The 19430-nt window shown below is 36.4% G+C and overlaps 1 protein-coding gene across 2 annotated transcripts in view; it reads left to right on the top strand.

Moving 5' to 3' along the window:
- cdh24 (cadherin 24, type 2) overlaps window positions 1-19430 on the top strand; it is a 255627-nt gene that overhangs the window by 146928 nt on the left and 89269 nt on the right. For both annotated transcript variants that reach the window (XM_015379460.1, XM_015379461.1), the window contains 2 exons: window positions 1981-2100; window positions 12365-12532. In XM_015379460.1, the coding sequence (XP_015234946.1) occupies window positions 1981-2100; window positions 12365-12532 (288 nt within the window). The remainder of the gene's footprint in view (window positions 1-1980; window positions 2101-12364; window positions 12533-19430) is intronic.

Below are 19430 nucleotides of genomic sequence, written 5' to 3'. Positions count from 1 at the left end.
GGTTAAGCCAACATATGTGGCAAAAAAAAATTAACAGTATGACAGCAGCTTGACTCAGGTTTATTTTAGTTCTTATTGGTTTTGTTTCACAGCCATCAGCTCTGATGTAAGCCTCCCGCTTATAAAAACTCCTGTCACTGTGTTCACTTTAGATTTTGTGATAACACTACCCTTGTATATACAGTAATATACTAGCATAACTAAATTTGAAAGGTATTTTGGTTTCTCAAGGAAATGTTGATATTTTTCTGTTTCCACATAAAATGACTTAAAGGACTAAAAACAACTCTGTTTTGCTCTGAATCCCTTTCCAGTAGAGGTGGATGCCCAATTTGATTTATTCTGCTTCATCTCAACTCTACTCAACTCAAACTTTATTTATAAAGCACATTTAAAACAACCAGGGTTGACCAACATGCTGTACAGAAATCACAGTTGCAGAGCATAAGATAAAAACTGAAAGTTAAAATACATAAACACAATGCAAATAGAAAAATTGAATGGAGATAAAATATAATAGGATAAATGTTTCAATTTAAATAAAATAAATTTTAAAATAAAATAACATTTTAAATAAGATTTTGCCAAATGTCCACTTAGACTTTATTAAAAGCCAGGGAGAAGAAGTGTGCTTTTACGGAGGATTTAAAAAACCTCAAAGGTGCCTGCCTATCGAATATGCGATCACCTTTGGTTTTAAGTCTGGTTTTAGGTATGACCAGTAGCAACTGATTAGAGGATCTCAGTGTTCTGACCAGGGCATGGATTTGAAGAAGCCCTGTCAAATACTGGGGGGCTAGACCATTAAGAGCTTTAAAAACAAACAATAACATTTTAAAATCTATTCTAAAAACAACTGGGAGCCAGTGCAACAATCTCTTCAGCTAAAACACAATTTGCCTTTTCAATGTTGCCTCCACAGAATTTAAGTGACATCAGTTGCAAAGCTACTTTTAAATAATTTGCATAATCAAACATACAAGAGGGCTCTTTAAGTAAAGAAAGGCTGTCACTTCAGTATGACTTATGGCTGTGACTCAGTCCCACAGAAATAATGACTTAGAAATTCAAGCTTTTAAAACATTTTTTTTTTATTAAGAATGTATAACGTTAATCCACTTTATATGGCAAAGATGTCCATCATTTACTTACATGTTAACAACTTTTTCAGTACAGTGCATTAAACACCTTCCCCTATAGTTTAAGATGTATTTTCCCTTTGGGATTAATTAAGTATTTTTAAATTGAATTAAATTGAATAAGCAGATCTTATAGCCCTCATTCTTCTTTCCACAAATTTGACTGGTAAAAATGTGCTCCTAATTGTCTCCAGTGTGGATCTGTCTGGGTTTTGATCAGTACTAAACAACCAGCTGCCACCATCCACCTCATTTTGACTTTAGTTTTCCCCTGAAAATATTCCTTCTGTCTGTCCTTTTTCTACACACAAATTCTATACAAATAGACAACAAATGGGCTTTGGTTACTGGCATTCATATATTCATATATTCTTATTTTTGCTTACAATTTAAAAAAAGATATCCTGTCAAATTGACAGTCCGTGATCCATGGAAAAAAGATTTAAGAGAATGAGAAGGAGGCCAGTTGAAGAGACAGACGGTCTGATTGAGAGAGGGAGCAAGAGGGAATTGGAGACGGAGATGAAGAGAAATGAAGTGAGACAGAGAGAATGGAGGGGCTGGGAAGGGGAGGTAGGTGACTGGCAGGAGAGAGGAGGGTGACGACGAGGATGTGTGTGGCGGGGCAAATAAACTATTTGTCACACTGCTGTTGAAAAGAGATTGAAAAAAGAAGCAGAGAGAACACTGGAGGTTATTCTCACATTAAGCTTTGTATGCTCTTAAAGTGCTGTTGTAGTTTGGTCTCTGTTTTTTATTTTTCCCATGTGCTTATTTATCTTTTTTCCCTCTTTCATAACGTTTCCTGTCCTTGTCTCTTCTCGTCCGTCCTCCCCTGCAGGCACGTCCATAATCCAGGTGACAGCGACAGATGCTGATGACCCAACATATGGGAACAGCGCCAAGCTTGTGTACACACTGGTGCAGGGCCAGCAGTACTTCTCCGTCGATCCCCAGACAGGTGAGTGCACGTCCTGTCGTCGCAAGACACACATGTGGTGCAGAGACACCTGAAAGGATGGACAGATGTCTGAAAGCAAACACCTCTGCACGCGCTGCAGAATATCAAACATGCCCAAGTTGCTGAGAAGCAAACAAGTGAATTCAGTCTTGACTGATGATCAGTGCACAGAAGCAGCTCAGAGAATATATCTGTGTGGATAGATAGGGCCTGGAGGACTGGTGCGTCCGTGCACGCTGGTGTGTGCAGGCGTTCAAACACAGGTGCGGTTTTTACTTACACCTGTGATCGAATGCATTTCCCACCCCTGTGTCCCGGCTTCTCTTGTCACACTTACTCATCTGTCTCTCATTCATCTTATTTCCCTCTTGTGCTCCTTCAAACACAAATGGAACATTAAGTAGTGCTGTCTCCCCCCTTTTTTTAGAGGCTTTTCTCACTGTTTATTTACTGTTTTCCATTGATTTACAAAGCAGATTATAATGGATACATGGAGACGCAAGCAGGGCTATCAAGTCCGGAAAATAGGAAGGATTTTCAACATATATGTAAGCCACAAAAATTGTTAAATAAAGGTAGGGATAAAAGTCATTATCTTTTTGTTGAAACATTTCGAAAAATGTAATTACAGGCATTTTAATTAAATCGCTGTTTTTTAAATTGCCCTTTTTTTAATAGCAGTATTAGGGAAAAAAGTGTGTGTTTTTTAATAACATTAAATTTGTTAGTAACTCACTCTAGAAATAGAAATATAGTATCAGTATTATTAAAATGAAGAATTTTTCTCTTGACTGACTCAAAACTGCAGTGTTTTAGTTCCATGTGGCAGCAACATCCAATCATTAAGATCCAGATGATTTTATGTTCAAAATATCTTAGTTATATCAACCAGTATCTTTTTTAAATTTTTTGATTACATCGTTAGGGAAGCAGTTAGGTTCTCTGTCATTTGTTTTAAAAATGCAGTTTTTGCATTTTTAAAATGTAAATGACCAAAGAGATGTTAAATAAAAGCAGAAAAAATATCTGAATTAAGACATATATTGGCTCAGCACCAGTAACGCTTTTTTCTCATTTATCCTCATCCAGACACTTGGTTTGAAAAATATATCATCTGGCTTTGGATTTTAAGTGTAGGGCTTTTGTAGTATCTATAATCTGGGAAATGTTCTCCTTAAAGCAGTGATAATAGTTGCATACCTGTTAACCAGCACGTTAAAAAACTGATACAGCTTCCTGCATTCCCTGAAAATGTTCTATGCCACCAGCAAAATAAAAAAATAAAAAATAAAAAAACAAGGAAAGAAGATCAAAGTAATGTTGTTGGAAGCCAGATGTTGAGATGTTACGATTTTGAACGGAAATATATCATAGGCTACGTTCACACTGCAGCCTGAAGTGACCCAAATCTGATATTTTTTTGCCCATATGCGACCTGGATCTGATCTTTTCATGGCAGTCTGAACAACACAGAACCAATTTTTTTCCAATCCGACCCAGGCCACTTGGCTATGTGGTCCTGAATCCGATACATCCGACCTGAATTCCATTAATACCCGACAAAGGTCACTATTCTGCATCTTGCCACGCAGAAGCGGCAGGGAAAACAACAACCATGGCAGATGATAATGTGGAGTGTAGATATTATATTTAAACATATTGAAAACAATTAGTTTTTATGGTTGGAAAAGCCGGCACTACCATGAGCACGCTGGCCCGTGATGTCATCACATCCTTTACTGCGCATGCGGGACACTTGCGTTGTATGACTGCAGTTCACACAGGAGATCACATACAAGTCGCATTTGTTTGGAAATATGAACAGCAACGCAAAAAAAAAATCTGATTTCACAAACAAATCGGAATTGAGCATCAAGGCCTGCAGTGTGAACGTAGCAATAGAATTAATTGGCTGATATTAAGTAGTGTACATCCCAACCATACTTTAGACAGATCTAAACAGAGTTCTGCTTTTTACCCTGTTTATGGTATGATGTATATGTATAGAGCCTCTATTGAAGTGCTTGAAAAACAAAATGTTTATATTGCAAGTAAAAGAATTGATTAGAGTGAATTAAAAATGTGTTAAACACTTTGGTTGCAAATATTAATATAGACACACCTGAATTAAAAAGAGGATAAATTCCTGTTGTTTGGTCCTGTTGCTTGTAAATCCAACAACAATTTGATCACCGCCAACTATCCCACTGTGTCAGTGCAGAGACATTATTTGCACAGTAAAGCTATTGCAACAAAATATTTTGGTTCAGAATTTGAAGGGCACTAAATCAATTAATTTATGCTGTCCTGCTTTCCAAAGCTCTGAATCACAAAAACTCCACTCTGTTTTTACTGCATGTCAGAAAGAAGGAAAGTGACATGTTTATGAGAGACTCCATGAATGATTTGAGTGACATAATGCAGAAGAGATTACAATAGAGAAAAATAATCTGTTGTGTCACCTAAGGGCATGCGTGTCACCTAGGGCAAATTTTTTTTAAAGCTGTGTAAAGGGTGCTTTTTCCTCTCTTTTTTTTCCTGTTTTTGTTTGCATTTGAGCTCAGTATTCCCTGATTCAAAGATTAACTTCTATCTAATGCTTTAAATTCTGTTTAGAAAGATAGCCTACAGTACATTGTGGCATTTAGCATTAAGTTCACATTAAGTTCTGTTGTTTGTTTTCCTGTCATGTGCTTTTAGTTTACCCTCTTGGATCACAGGTGGGCAGTGCTCTTGTTTTGGTTTAGTAACATGTTTTATCTAGTAATTGATTGCCTTGACATATGGGAGTTGAGGTTCTTTTTGAAATGCTAATGTAGACTTTAAGCCTAAAGCCACACAGTGTGCATTAGCCATGACAGTGTGATGTTAGACGGGGTAAAGTATTCTGAACACGTCTGCCTACTTCTTCCCTCTGACATTTTCATTCGCACTTTCTCCCTTTGGTTCAGTCACGGAATTAAAATGTGCAGATTTGCTCATAGGTTTGCTTGTTTCATGAACTTAAAACCTTTCCTCTTTGTTCACTTATGTGCTTTGATTTTAGCATTCAACAACAGTCCACACTGAATGTAATTTACCTCTGGCTGCTGAGTCATATGAGCAGCAAGAAGCCGTCCGGTAATGTGCAACATCCAATCACATGTAGCAGAATGAGGTCGTTTACAGAGAGGAGATGATCGATGTTGAACAATGCTTCTTGGCATACTGCTAAAGAGTATGGAGCCCAAAATGAGACTTTGCCCTCTGTCAGCATGTCTGCGTTTTGTCATGTAATTATTTATGTTTTCTTCCATATAAACCTTTTCTTATATCTGTGATTTCTTATATCTGTTTGCATACAGTCAGTATGGGCATGCATGTCTTATTCACTTTTGGTCTTTAATGTTGCATCCGAGCCGTTCTTATGTCAGGGTAAAATGGGTGCACAAATTTAAATGCGTTACTCACATTTATCAACTTAAAGCATAGATAAAAGCTCAAATATAAATATAAAAAAATAACCCCCCACATAAAATTCTTTCAAATAAATAGCTTTACTTTAATCACTCCTTTATTTGCCATCAGACTTATAATGGCATATTTTTTGCTCAGATTCCTGCGATGCAAATGCTCTACTAACTTTTAATAGGTTTAAGGTCAGGGCTTTGGAAGAGCCCTGAAGAAGCCTGATTTGTCAATTCCAAATAGTTTTGTAGCGTGTTTGGAACCACTGACCGACCACTGCTATCCAAATTTTAACCATCTCACATTGTAGATTCTCAATCGTCCAGAACATGATAAACTTAAATATTTAAAGTCATTATTGAATCTGCATCGTACATTCAATTCAATTCAGTTTATTTATATAGGGCCAATTCACAACACATGTTATCTCAAGGCACTTTACAGTTCAACCAGATCATACAGTCAAATTGATTCAAAGTTTTCTATCTAAGGAAAACCAGTTCATTGCATCCACTCATTGACTCAAATGCAATCCCTCACACTAAGCATGCTTGTAGCGACAGTGGAGAGGAAAAACTCCCTTTTAACAGGAAGAAACCTCTACATGCATCTTTGATTTCGATTGTTGTTTATGGTTTTCCTCCTAAGTTGGGAAAATCACATTAAGAACCCTGTTAAGGTCACATGACCATAAATGTTATCAGTCCTTTGAATCAGTGTCATTTATCAAAGACTATTTACAAAAAATGTATGTGAATTGTCATATGTTTAAAATATTGAAAGGTTACGTTATAAAGCAACTCGCATAAGATGGATGGATGGATGGGTGGGTGGGTGTTTGGGTTAGGGTTAAATAATTTATTTTGACCAAATAATCGTATCCAAGGGTGGGTTTTCCACCTGTGACTACAGTAGTCCAGGAATAAGTTTTCAGCAAGATAGTTATTTAAAGAATTACTGTAACAACAGGAGAAGTCCAGCCTTTCATCTAATAATTAGGAGTGGTTAGAATGTTATTAACATTAAGTCAGTTCTGCTGGGGTACCAATGTCAATGTCCACAGTTGGATAAGCCCAAGATGAGCCCACTGAAAAATAACCCCCTATTTAAAAAAGAGGGTACCTTTAGGTTCAGATAAGGAATTCAGATTCCCTTATTGACATCAGGCTGGAAAATAAAGTAATTTATTATTTATTTATTTTTAAATGATTCTTTAGGCTCCACTGCCCTTTATCTTTGTCTCTTTTCAAAAGTTGTCAGACAGGAAATGGGACCAGAGAGACTGGGAAGACACACAACGAAGGTCTTGAGGTGTGACTCGAACTTGTGACGATCACAACAAGGACTAAAGCCTCTGCAACCCTGGCCTGAACCTTGTAGATATTACTTTTTAAAACAAACATGTGCCTTAAAACTCACCAATTTAAATTAACCCTATCAGTGTTGCCTAAAATTGTGGTGAAATCTTTATACAGGAGTTTACCAAAAGCACTTTGAGGGCAACAAAAGCATTTTACTCAAGATGTAGGCTGCTAAAGAAATTCTAGTCAACAGGGAAGGTGCCCGTTTATTAATACTGTGGATTAAAGAAAAATCTGCAGACTTAAATCCATGCACCCATTTTCTTATTTAAATTAAAACTGTTTTTTTTTTATGTTTGGTTTACCCTGGAAAAAAATAAACAGTTGGAATGAATAGGTAAAAGGTTAAAAGCACAGCATTGCCTACAGCAAGTGAATGTAAACTTTTCATGGGAACTGTTTTTTATTTGCACCTGTGTTTCTATGAGCCATCAACAAGACATGAAGTTGTATATCTTTGCTGTCAAATAGAAACTAAGGGTCTCCAAAATGTCAGAAAAGCTGTCAACATGTCACAATAGCAGCTATGTCTCCAGCCTGATGACAATATTTCCTGACACTGTGCCAAAGGTTTTGGAAGAGCATCAGAAAATGCCAAAGTGGATCCTTAAGTGGAACATTATCTGTCAAATATAAGAAAAATACGGCAATTACTGTGCAAGTACTTTATGACTCTATTACTTTTGGTAATGATCAGATAACAGCTAAGAACAGTGACAGTTTTATGGCTCAGCTCGGTGGCCAGTTTTGATTGCATCAATTAAGTCCCCAAACAAAATCACAGTCCTGTTCCGCTGCAAGTATAACTGCATTATCTAGTAGTTTTACCTCTCACTAATGAGATACTTACACTCAGGGGCTCTAATAACTGTAACTAATGGATTCAGTTATGAATACGTTTTTAAAAGCTGTTGACATATATTTGGACTCACAAGTTTACATCCACACATCATAGATATCAGTGTGCTTTTGATGATTTCCTTGAAACACTTTTAGGGTACAGTTACTTTATGATAGATGCCTAATCCGTAATATCTCAAGGATGGAGGCTTAAAGAACTGGCGACCTGTCCACCGTGTACCCTGCCTCTCGATGGAGGCTTAAAGATAGACATAGCCTACTGTCCAATCTTCTGTATAAATACCTTGTAAAGGAACAATAAGTGACATATCAATATTATATGGGCTGCTTAGCCCGATCCGTAGACCAAAACAACATGTGTAACAAGCAACACCTCTCTCTACTTTGATTCTAACCCTTCAACCCTGCCTTCCCCCCAACTTTGTACCGCTGATTGCAAGATAGCTTTGTGTCAATCCACTTGACGGGTTTTCCACCATTTTAGTCCGCATTGGTGCTCCTGTGGTATTTTATAGACAGGAAGCGTTAAGGTATGTTCACATGGATTTTCATATACGCGGCTAGCCTTGTAAACAGGAGTCCAGAGAAAATCTTAGGGAGATGATGTCACGCCATATTCCATCTTAAGATACCGTTAGTTCTTCACATTATTTTTCTATTTTCCATCTAAAATAATGAAAGATCATTTATTTCTCCTTTAAATAACATAACCATTTTTGTATCAACATTAATTCTTGTTAAATAAATGATCACTGTTCATGACAGAATTAGAAGAGGTCATTTTTCTTTCTAGCTCAGACCTCTCTTTCATAGCCAAAGGTTTTAGTGTGGTTGAAATTGGCACTATTACAACATAAAGGTTGTCTGCCTTTCACATTCCTAAGAAATTTTGCGGTAAAGTCAGAAAAATCCTGTAGGAACATCCTTTTTCATTCATCTCAGTCAAGTACAATAATTAAGGGCTGTTCTGTGATATAACATTCATAAGATCTTAGCACAATGCTGCCATCATTATTATGATAATTAAAGGATGTTCTGAATATTAATATCAATATTAGCCAAAAAACTGTTAGCAGATTTTATGGGCTGGCATCTAAAATCACAAATATTTTCATGTGGTTAGAAACACTCTGCTTCTGTTAAAATTCTCTATAACTCATTGCTTAATTTTATGTGGGTCAATTGTTTTCATATCTTTTGTTGTTGACCTATGTTTCCTGTTATAGTGATATTACTTGATCAAGCCTAGTCTTATTTATACTGTAGATAAAAATAGATACAGTTGGTATGATTCGTGCTTATATCATATTGGGTCAATATCGGTATTGGCCAATTCGCAAAGCAGCAATATTGGTATTCCATTGGAAATGCAAAAGTGTATCAGGAGACCCCAGAAGTCAGAATAGTACTCTTTAATTTGAAAGACCTTACTTCGGTTCCTTTAAGTTTTCTTTCTTTCTTTTTAAGAAATATAGCTGCAGTATACATAAAACTAGTCTCTAAAATAATTAGTCTTTTCATTATACGCTGCTGCAAATTCAGTGTGGCTCCAAAGTGTCGCTTGTCAGTTCTTGTTGCTGTTAAAGGGACTTCATTGTTAATGGTGTTCCACCTTTTCCCAGTTAATGATTAACCTGAGCCTCAGTGGTTACTAGGTTGCTCCTTAACATCCTGTCCAATTTCTTTCAAGTTTAATTGAGGGTATTTTGATCAGATTGTTATAATTTACACACAACTGAGTTTTCCAGCAAGACGGGAGTAAAACAAAACATATATGAACAGGTTTCGGATGGGATAAATTAGGTTTCCTAAATAATCTCCCTAAAGTCCTGACCTTAACCCTCGTTAAAATTTATGGACTTTGCTCTAAAGCTGAGTATATCCCATGAAACCAATTATTTTAAATTAACCCATTCTTCTAAGAAAAGAGGTTCAACATACAGTCAGAAAAATAGCAGAACCTCGTTAATGGCTACAACATGCATGGATTTAAGGTATTACATTCTAAGGGGACATTTACTCCTGTTGTTTACATTCTGCATGTATAGCTCTATTGGGGAAAATCCACAGAATAAGAATTCAAACTTAAGCACTCAGCTGTTGTTTTTGACATTCATTTGAGTTGTTTTGCAAATCCTCTATTTGTATTGCAAAAAGAAAGGTTTAATAAATTACTAAACCTACCATGGGAATGTAAGTTGCATTAAAAACTGGAGTCGGATTTTAGGAATGATTGAAACAAGACTGAGATGAATTTGGTGTTATAGTTAGCATAGCATTGCATAGCTCTAATGCATAGCTCTAATGAACTTTCTAGTTAGACGATATATTTAATCATTTTTTGCAGCATATCAAACCAGCATAGCAATTCATAAAGTTTATGAAAACAAGCCGCAGAGCATCTGGACTCAACCTCTTTAGAAAACATTATTAGCATTTATAGCTGGAGGCTACATGGCGTGAAAATCAAACAATTGCACTACATTTTATTAATGACTTTCTAACACGTGTAAATGGAGCCTTGATTAACTCTTGAACAAAGGGGCCATGACTCTCTCAGTTCATAATGTGCCGTCAAATGTGCTGTTATAAATGTTAATAAGTCATTAATAAAAGGTCAAGCTGTCTGTTAGAATTTTCTGTCCTACACTTCATGTGACAGAGCTCGAGCCGGCTGTGTTTGCTGTTTTTGTGTGCAGACTAGAGGAGATTCTTTCATTCACAGTAGCTCAGTTATTAATGCAAACCCACTACTGTTTGTTGAGTTAATCCATCAAGCCTGATCACAACATCTGGTAATAGTATTTCTAATGGCATGTTGCTGATCCACATAAAAATAAATGAGTATTTTTTAATCATTAGCGTGGTAATTAGCCTGGGGTTCAGACTGACAAAGTGATAAACTTGTGTTACAAAAGGTGTGAAAACACAATTAGCATTAAGCAATGTGAAATAAGTTAAATGAAATTTCACTATAGATAAAGGGCAAATACTCATTTTAGAAGAAAAAAACACAAAGAAATCATTATTCACCTTTGTAATTGTTCAGCAAAATATGTGCCAAATAATAAAAGCACTTTTTCCCCAATTTAGATGCGAAGTGTCTAATGCAATGTTTTTGTGCATTGCGTATGCTGTTGTCTTTGTTGTAAAATTGCCGCTTTAAAAGGGGATCTCCAATCGCTTTGCAGCCTTATATTGGGAAAACGATAAAAGAATAAACCTAAGGTACAAATATTACTAAATATTCATGGGCTTGGAAGGGTGGAAGCATTAAGCAGGAAGTAAACAGCCAGACCAGCTCTATATCTGTGACCAATGTTTTCTTAGTGTCTGAGCCAAGTGAATGAGTACATCTAAACTGTATGTTAGTATTTGACTTGCCTTCTGTGCAACTTTTAAGCAGTAACTTGCAGTGAAATTACAGGCAAAAAAAATGGTATTTTAAAACTAATTGAGGGGCTGATGGTGAGTGAGTAGAATAATACTCAACAACTCTAAAATAGATACAAACTAATGCATAAAGCATGAAACATGTTATGTAAGGAACACTGAGAGTTTCACCTTTATACTGTTTATTGTTGGTAAGAACTTTCTGAATCATAATGATTAACATCAGATAACAATGCTTGTCTAAACAATGGCACACATGTGTACCTGAAGGCTGGCAGAGTTATGGTGCTTTACATTTCATCATGTTTTGAATTAGAGAATATCTAAGCTTGAACTTATACTGTGCTCCATTTTTCCTCAAAGGTTGACATTTCTGACCTCTAAGTTGGAAATTTGAACTGAAATATTCCCAAATGTCAGATTTTTGAGTCAGAAAGTCAGGGCAACAGGATCCTGCCCAACTTTTTCATGCAGGATTGATTTTACACACATCATCAGTTAAACTTTCCTACATTAAGTGTTTGTAGCAGTTTATTATTTACTTAAGCAACATTACAATAGATTGCTGTTTTCAAGTTGTTTTCAGTGCTGTTTTTATACAAAGCTGTTTTTGTCATTGTTATGGTTGTAACAGTGGCTGGATCATATGAGCAGAAAACTTATAAAAAAAAAACCCACAGACATTCACCGCTGCAACTGCATAAGTTTCTTGTTCCAAAGATAATGAAATAGACACTTAGTTCTTTACCTCTTAGGGTTCTGTTTGTCAGATCTTCAAGCAGCTGCACTTAAAAAAAATGTTCTGTAACCGCTTTTTATTTTATGTGAATATTGGGTTATGCACTCATTCTAGAACCCTTTGTCAGCTTTTAAGTAACTATAAAATAGTACTTTTTTTTTTTTTTTGTGAACTCTAATTTTTCTTGATTTCAGACATGAGTAAATGTAACCGTGCAGAGATAAAGGCCTAAACACACTTTTAAAGGGACATTTGTAAAAAGATTACAATAACATGCCCTTTAAAAAGATTAAGAATCAATTTTGAAAGCAGGAGATTCTTGGTAGCCAGTAATAAATATTGAACAAAAAAAGCTTTTAGCTTTCCTGGAATAAATCTTTTTTGTTTTGTTTGTCCACCTTGACATAAAAACTTCATCTTGGCCCTGAACAGTTTCTGTGTTTTTTGTTGTTTTGTTTTCCAGGGATTTTACGCACAGCAGTCCCTGACATGGACAGGGAGACCCAGGACCAGTACTTAGTGGTCCTTCAGGCCAAAGACATGGGAGGCCACCTGGGAGGATTATCTGGGACCACCACTGTCACTGTTAAGCTCACGGATGTCAACGATAACCCTCCTCGTTTCACCCAGAGTGAGTAATTCTTTGTGGCTTAAAAGCCACTGCAGAATCAAACACCTACAGAAACAGTGAAGCGGTGCAGTTGAACGTATGGAAACAGGTGGCTTTTGGACATGCTGGGCTCTCTGCAGGGATTCAGCAATTGTATTACCCCTAATTTTCTAACTCTCATACATTCTGTTGGCACGCTTTGTTTTAGAATAATTTATCGTGGTCCAGAGAACCAAACTAGTTTGGCTCTGCCTTATTAGAACAAACAGAACCAAGAAAGCTGCCAGTCACGGTGAACTTGCAGAAATTGACTTACTTTGTTATGCCCGTGCTAACTCCCTTGTTCCTGTTATCTCAAAATGCAAGGAGAAAACAAACACAAGGCCGTTTTCTCTTTACTGCAGGAGGCGGAAGAGTTTTCAGACCTTTTTTGACCCTCGGGTCTTGTCAGGATTTTCACAGCTGCAGCCAGGCAGAGGAAACTCCTGGAGGGCAGGAAAGCATCTCATCAAACATTCAGGCATAGATTTAACTTGCCTCTACTATCATAGATCAGCTACTATTTCCATCTGCAGCTGTACTGTCAGATTACATCATATTTTCTGACAGAGCCTTGACATAAGCTGGCCTAATTGCCTTTCTATTAACAGTACAATCATGCAGTTTCTCCTACATTGCAATCCAATTATTATGAAAAAAATCAAAGCACTTTTTTTCTTTTTACATCTTTGACAGATAATTGATCAAACCTTATTTCCAGAATAGCATGCAGAATGCCTGATGGAAAAGTATATTGTCTTAGAGTTGTTCAGTTCTACTCAAAGTCATGGACTACAGTAAGTAACAATAAATTTTACATTAAGAAACTTTAAATATACACTGGCTAAGTGTATCATGTCAACCTGCTGAGACTTCAGGTTAAGTGGCAGGAATAAGAATTAAATCTAACGAAGTCTGACAACAACAAGAATGATAAAGTATCCTAGGGGTAAAGTGGCCACAAAGCACAGGGGTTTTAGATGAGGACATTAGCAATAGTCTTTCTTTGTGCCGTCAGTATATTCTAATTTAACTTTTTAAATGAAAAAACCCTTGCTTTAACACGTGTACTCTTGTTTCTTTGATTTTACATGCTGCATTCAGAATTTTGATTCAACCTATTGTTGTAAAGTGTTTTTAGAGCATAAAAATGCCTAATGAAAAGGAAAAAAAATCAAAACATGCTTTCTTAAGCACTAGTTTTTTTGTTTTTAAGGGAGGAGATTATTAAAGGAAAATTAGGTTAAAATACAAATGATGTCCTAAATCTTAACATATACAGATTTTATCATATATTTTTGGGACGAAAAGAAAGGGCTTGATGTAATCCTTTTTTTAGGGTGTAAAACAGGCTTCAATGTCACATTGGTTCAAGTTCTATCATCAGCTGTTCCTATGCATCGATTGTCAGTTGAGTTATTTTTTTAATAGAAAAACTTTACTTTTTTTATAACGAAACAATTACATAAAGACTGAGCAAGCACATATTGTACTACAGAATATAGCAGCATGGCTTTGTTTGTCTGATTTAAATCCAAATGAGCCACAAAATGTCTGATAAAGAGTATTATATGTAGATGTGAGCACCGTTAAAATCCTCAACCATATTTCAAAGGTATCATGTTTGAAAACTGAGGTGGGACCTTCAAGGTAGAGTGGAGGAATTTGGCAAATTTTTTTAAAAGACGCGCCCTGTCCACTTAAAAAGAAATATATACATGCACAACCCTGTGGCTGCTCCTGAAAGGGAACGTCTATTAGACGCGTGCAAGAGCGTGCACAAGCCCATTTCTCCTTGTGCACACTCTGTTTTTTCACTATGTCAGACTCAGCACCGGTAAGTGAAAATGGGGAAGAACACGTAGGACGACCTTACGTAAACACATAATCAGAATGATTGACAATTAGGAGGACCACTTATTTGGATGAAACACCTAGAAAAGGAACATCCTCCACAATACATTTAAGCTCCATGTAAAAAAACAAATGTTTAGAAATCATAGAGAACAAAATCAATATTGCGTAAATAGTCCTCTACTATAATGAAGGATTAGACATTTGGTAACTAACCCCATTTGCCGCTGTTAAAGGTATCTCAGATGAAATATGAAGTGTTCCTCTAAAGAAATCTTTTGAATAAAAATTGAAGGAAGTATATATATGATGATCCTGCTACTTGTATAAGCTTTCTATCTTTTGGTCTTGAAAACCATTCTACAGTGTATGCATATGAGGAGACTTGAATAAATATATCTACCTATAAACCTGCATGTATGGAGTATATACTCCATATAATAGTGTGCGTTGGTCTAACAAAGTAGAAGTTCTGTCACGTTAAGACTTCATACAGAATACTAAGTATAGTCCAACATACCTTCCAAGAACAGCAGCAGGCAAACATCACTGTTGCCATGAAGACTGCAGGTGCAGGAGGGAGAACTCTCAGGAATTGGACAGGCTTATGATAAAGGTTTCTTGTCCAATGCACCACTAGCTTCAATGCCAAAATTGAACTAATGATGTCCCGGGGCGAGAGCTTTGTTGGGTGATTTGATTCTCCATCAAATATGGGGCTTTGGAATAAGCTGTTTTGAGGACCGGAGGCCTTCTTCAAGGGAAAAAAACAAACTTATTTTGTTCTGTCTGAGTGACGGTAAGGCTCACAGAGCCAGTGGCTACTTTAAAATCTGCCAGTCCACCAGATTCTCCACACTGTTTTTTCTGGAACTGTGCAAGCACGCACCTTATTGAATCTCAATGCTGGGATTTTCTTTGTGTGTTAACAGCCCACATATTCCCTTATTTTTACATGTGTAGTTCCATGTTAACTTCGCTGATCCTCTGCTTGCACTTTTTCTCCTGTTCCCTCACATTCTGCACCCTCTTGTGTTTGTAGAGACACCATCAAAGCAAGCCGACCCGCCGCTTTACTCAATTACGAAGGTGGGCTTTTAAAAAGGCTCCCTCAAACTCAGCCCTAGTTGTCTCCCAAGGTCAGCACTGCTTATTCTGTGTGGCATTTAGCAGAAAGAGAGGATTACACAATAGTGTGAAAAACAGGTATTCACTGCACACTATAGTATCAGCAGGGGGGATAAAAAAGACGTTCTTCTCTTGCCTATACTCCTGTTGCATCCTAGAATGTTTTCTCTCCTTCCAAGACACGATTTTAAAAACCAAGTGAAATTGTTGTGTGCACATTTTTAAACATTGTGGGGGGATTTCTTTATGCCTGGAGGAAGAAGCACTGTGGAGAAAAGTAGGCTACCATGCAGATTGTGTTTGCTTTATTGAAGAAATCTGGGATATTTTCAGTTAAATTTTTTGGCATAGGAGACAATTAAAACAAACACTCCTTTTGGGAATCTAATTCAAGTTTACATAAATCAGCTTTAAATGTACATTAATTGAGTTGTTGATTTTCTTTTACATTTTGCTGCATTCCCATGCAGAAGAAATGTTCTTAAACATATCAAATACAATATATATTTTAAAAAAGAATTCCCTTTTGCTTAACTTAGAGTTATCATCTTAAAAAATAACATTTGAATATATATATATATATATATTTGTTGAAATACAATTTATTTTTTAAAAAGCTAGACAGATCTACATTTTTCCTTAGGGGAGTTTATGTTCCTTCTCATTTGAACTCGTTTTTGCTGAAGCGGTTAATTATGTGGAATAAGACCAAGTGTGTAAGAGAGAACCAGAGCGCTGGCTACCAAATACCACAGCCCTCAGGATAGATGCAGTGGATCTCTTCCTAATCTGAGGCAGACATTAGATGTTTTAATGGCTATGAGAAAGCAGGGTGTTAGTCTTGAGCTAGTTTCAAAGAAACAATCTTAAAAGTGTGACATTTAGTTGCTTTTAGCCCCCTAGACTGAATATCTCCATAATTCTTTTGCTGCAATTAGAGTCTTTTGCAGAATGTCTTTGCACATTTAAATACTGAGGGTTAGGGGTTGAGAGTCTCTATGAACTAGGGCTGCAGAACATTACAATGCATTAGTTTTGGTTATATATACAGTATATTCATTAATTTTGGTTAATGTTGCAATGACGATATGACTTATGGTCTTAATAAACAGCAGATGCAACCTCAACGACACTTAGGGGATTGTTATGCAGGTTGCCAGGTCAAGAGAGACAACAATGTAGTGCATATAAATTCAAGATGACCAGTGAAGACGATTCAGCCATAGTAAATTGTCATGGAATACATTTTGAAGGATGCTGAGGCTTTTTAGGAATTATTGAGCCTCCGTGTTTGCAGGATACTACACTTAAGCTTACATAGAATATCAAATGCTGCTCCCTGTTGGGAACTCTGGGAGCTTTCATATGAAGTAAACATGGGCTTCATATTGCACCAAAGTAGTTCTGGATTATACCTGAATTAAAAGTTGAAAAACTTGACAAAGACATTGTTGATGGAGGTTTACTGATTTATTGGGAATATTACTTCAATTCCAGCCTTCATGATCCTATTACAGATCTGTTCTCTGCTCAGATGTCTGTTTAAGTTGTTGGAAACTAGATCAGTCCCTGAATTTATATATTTTCACCACAGAGAAATACTGTGAGAGCTACTGTTCTTCAATGTGAACAAATCAGCATCTAAGGCAAACGATTATAGTTTGAAAATATTTAAGTAAGAAGACTGTAGGTATAATATTATTCTGGTGACTTCTTTACATAACTTCTCATTTCATTCTAAAATACAATTTGTTCTGAATCCCGATGCTAAATCCCTTGAGTTTTTTTTCAAAGCTTTGTTTAAGTTATTTTTGATGTTCAGCAGTCAGTTCTAAAGTACAAGTATGGTAGAAGCTGCACTGATACTAGTGGCAGTAATTTATAATGCCCAGTAATATTTGATGTTATCAGCATTTTTGGGTAAAGGAAAGTGTCTAACTGTGGAATCTCACACGGTATGATCTTGGGAAAAACAGCCAACACTAGCTTGTCCACGTAGCAACAAATGGAGGCCTGTAAACATGATTCAAATTATAAAGGCCCATCTAATTTGTCATGCAAAACTGATGGGAGATCACTACATGTTCTATCAAAAGAAATGTTGCAACAAGAGAAAAAAAAAATCTGTTATGGTTACTAATAGTTCAATATCATAATGTAGTTTAAATCATATCCTATTCTTCTAACATCTTCTGGGATTTCTATCCCAAGGTTTTACAGTTCTTTTTTGTTTCTAGTTTATGAAGCTTCACACGTTCCTCATGATAAGATCACTTTTAACTACAGCAGTGCTTTATGAATTATGTTACACTGCCTGTTGGTCTAATGATGACAGACTTTCTATGCGAATAAAAAGCTTTTGTATTTTAGGTTTTGTCTCCAGCCATAATGATCACATATTTGATCCTTTCTAGTCCAAAATCTAAGGCTATATCCACACAAACACAAAATGCCTGTAATGCTTATGATTTCAGAAAGTTTTTCTGTAAACAGGAAGCCACCTCGAGAGATATCTGCCTCAACATGAATATAACCAATATGTTTGAAAATGCTGTGAAATGATACCAGACCTATTTGTGGTACTGTGAGACAATGAAAGAAACAAGCTGGGAAGGAAATCAGACATGTGCATGATGTTATAGAATAGAATGGAATAGAATAGAATTCAACTTTATTGTCATTACACTGTCACAAGTACAAAGCAAAGAAAAGTCCATAAGACTATGTATGAATTGACTATAAATGGTATATATAAACAGAGAGTAATTGAAAGAGGCCATAAAATACATAAATACAGAAGTTATATACAGAAATATATATATATATATATATATATATATATAAAAACTGTTTTCTCCCCCCTGGTGGGGTGGTATGTGTCATCCTCAAGCTCGGGTCCTCTACCAGAGGCCTGGGAGTTTGAGGGTTCTGCGCAGTATCNTATATATATATATAAAAGATTCACAATTTATATACATCTATACTTGAGAAGTACCTGTAAGTGGTGTTTTGATTCTGTGGTTATATGTCAAGTCTGTGTGTTTTTCCAGAGGTGGAGCAGGGATGCAATGGTCTCAGGTAAAGGTGTGGAGAGGCAGTAACGATGGAACCGTTTAAAAAAAAGTTTTAAAATATATATTCCTTGAGCATAACTTCAAAACAAGCCCCCATGGCTTCATGTGAATGATGGATAGGATTGTGAAGTATTTTATTTGTATTTTTTGTTGTTCTGCTTGATCTTGATTTTGTGTGGATGGGGCATAAGATTTTTAGAAGGATCAAACTTGTGCTCACTTTAAATTGGACAGCTATTCTTTAAAACTATTTATTAAAACAAACTACAACAACAGAAAAAGGAACAAATTGTATTTTTTTTACACCAGGGCAACCCCTTAAGAAAACAGCAGAAAATCTATTGCTTACAATAAAATATTGTGGATCTTATTGTTGTTTAGCTCAGTGTAGATACTCCAATGAAAAGACAAGCGTTGTTTAAAACATTCAATAAACACAATGAAACCCTCGAGCAAGGACTCTATTTTGTAGGTTTTTTCCATAAAACTATGTGGATTAAATTATTCTAAAAGAAATGATTCACAACCACTTTCTTCTTTTTAAAGATGTTGCCTCTTAAAATGCCACCATATGTCATGACACGCCCAGAACCTAGAGATTCGTCCACCTGCTCCAATAAATCTGTAGGCTACCAAAGGGCAGAGCGTTGATTCAGTGCCTGGTGACGCTCGCTGCAGCATTTTTCCACACACATAGAAACTCCCAGATGTTCCCAGAGACTCATAACTTGTGCTTGAAAAACTTTCGGTGTGAAAGAACCGTTTGAAAAGCCACAACTCTGCACTCTGACAAGTCCGCAGACAGAGGCACAGATGCCGCCTTC

The sequence above is a fragment of the Cyprinodon variegatus genome, unplaced genomic scaffold (genome assembly GCF_000732505.1).
Source record: "Cyprinodon variegatus isolate N-32 unplaced genomic scaffold, C_variegatus-1.0 Scaffold192, whole genome shotgun sequence".
NCBI lineage: Eukaryota > Metazoa > Chordata > Actinopteri > Cyprinodontiformes > Cyprinodontidae > Cyprinodon > Cyprinodon variegatus.
This window is presented reverse-complemented; position numbering and strand designations above follow the sequence as displayed.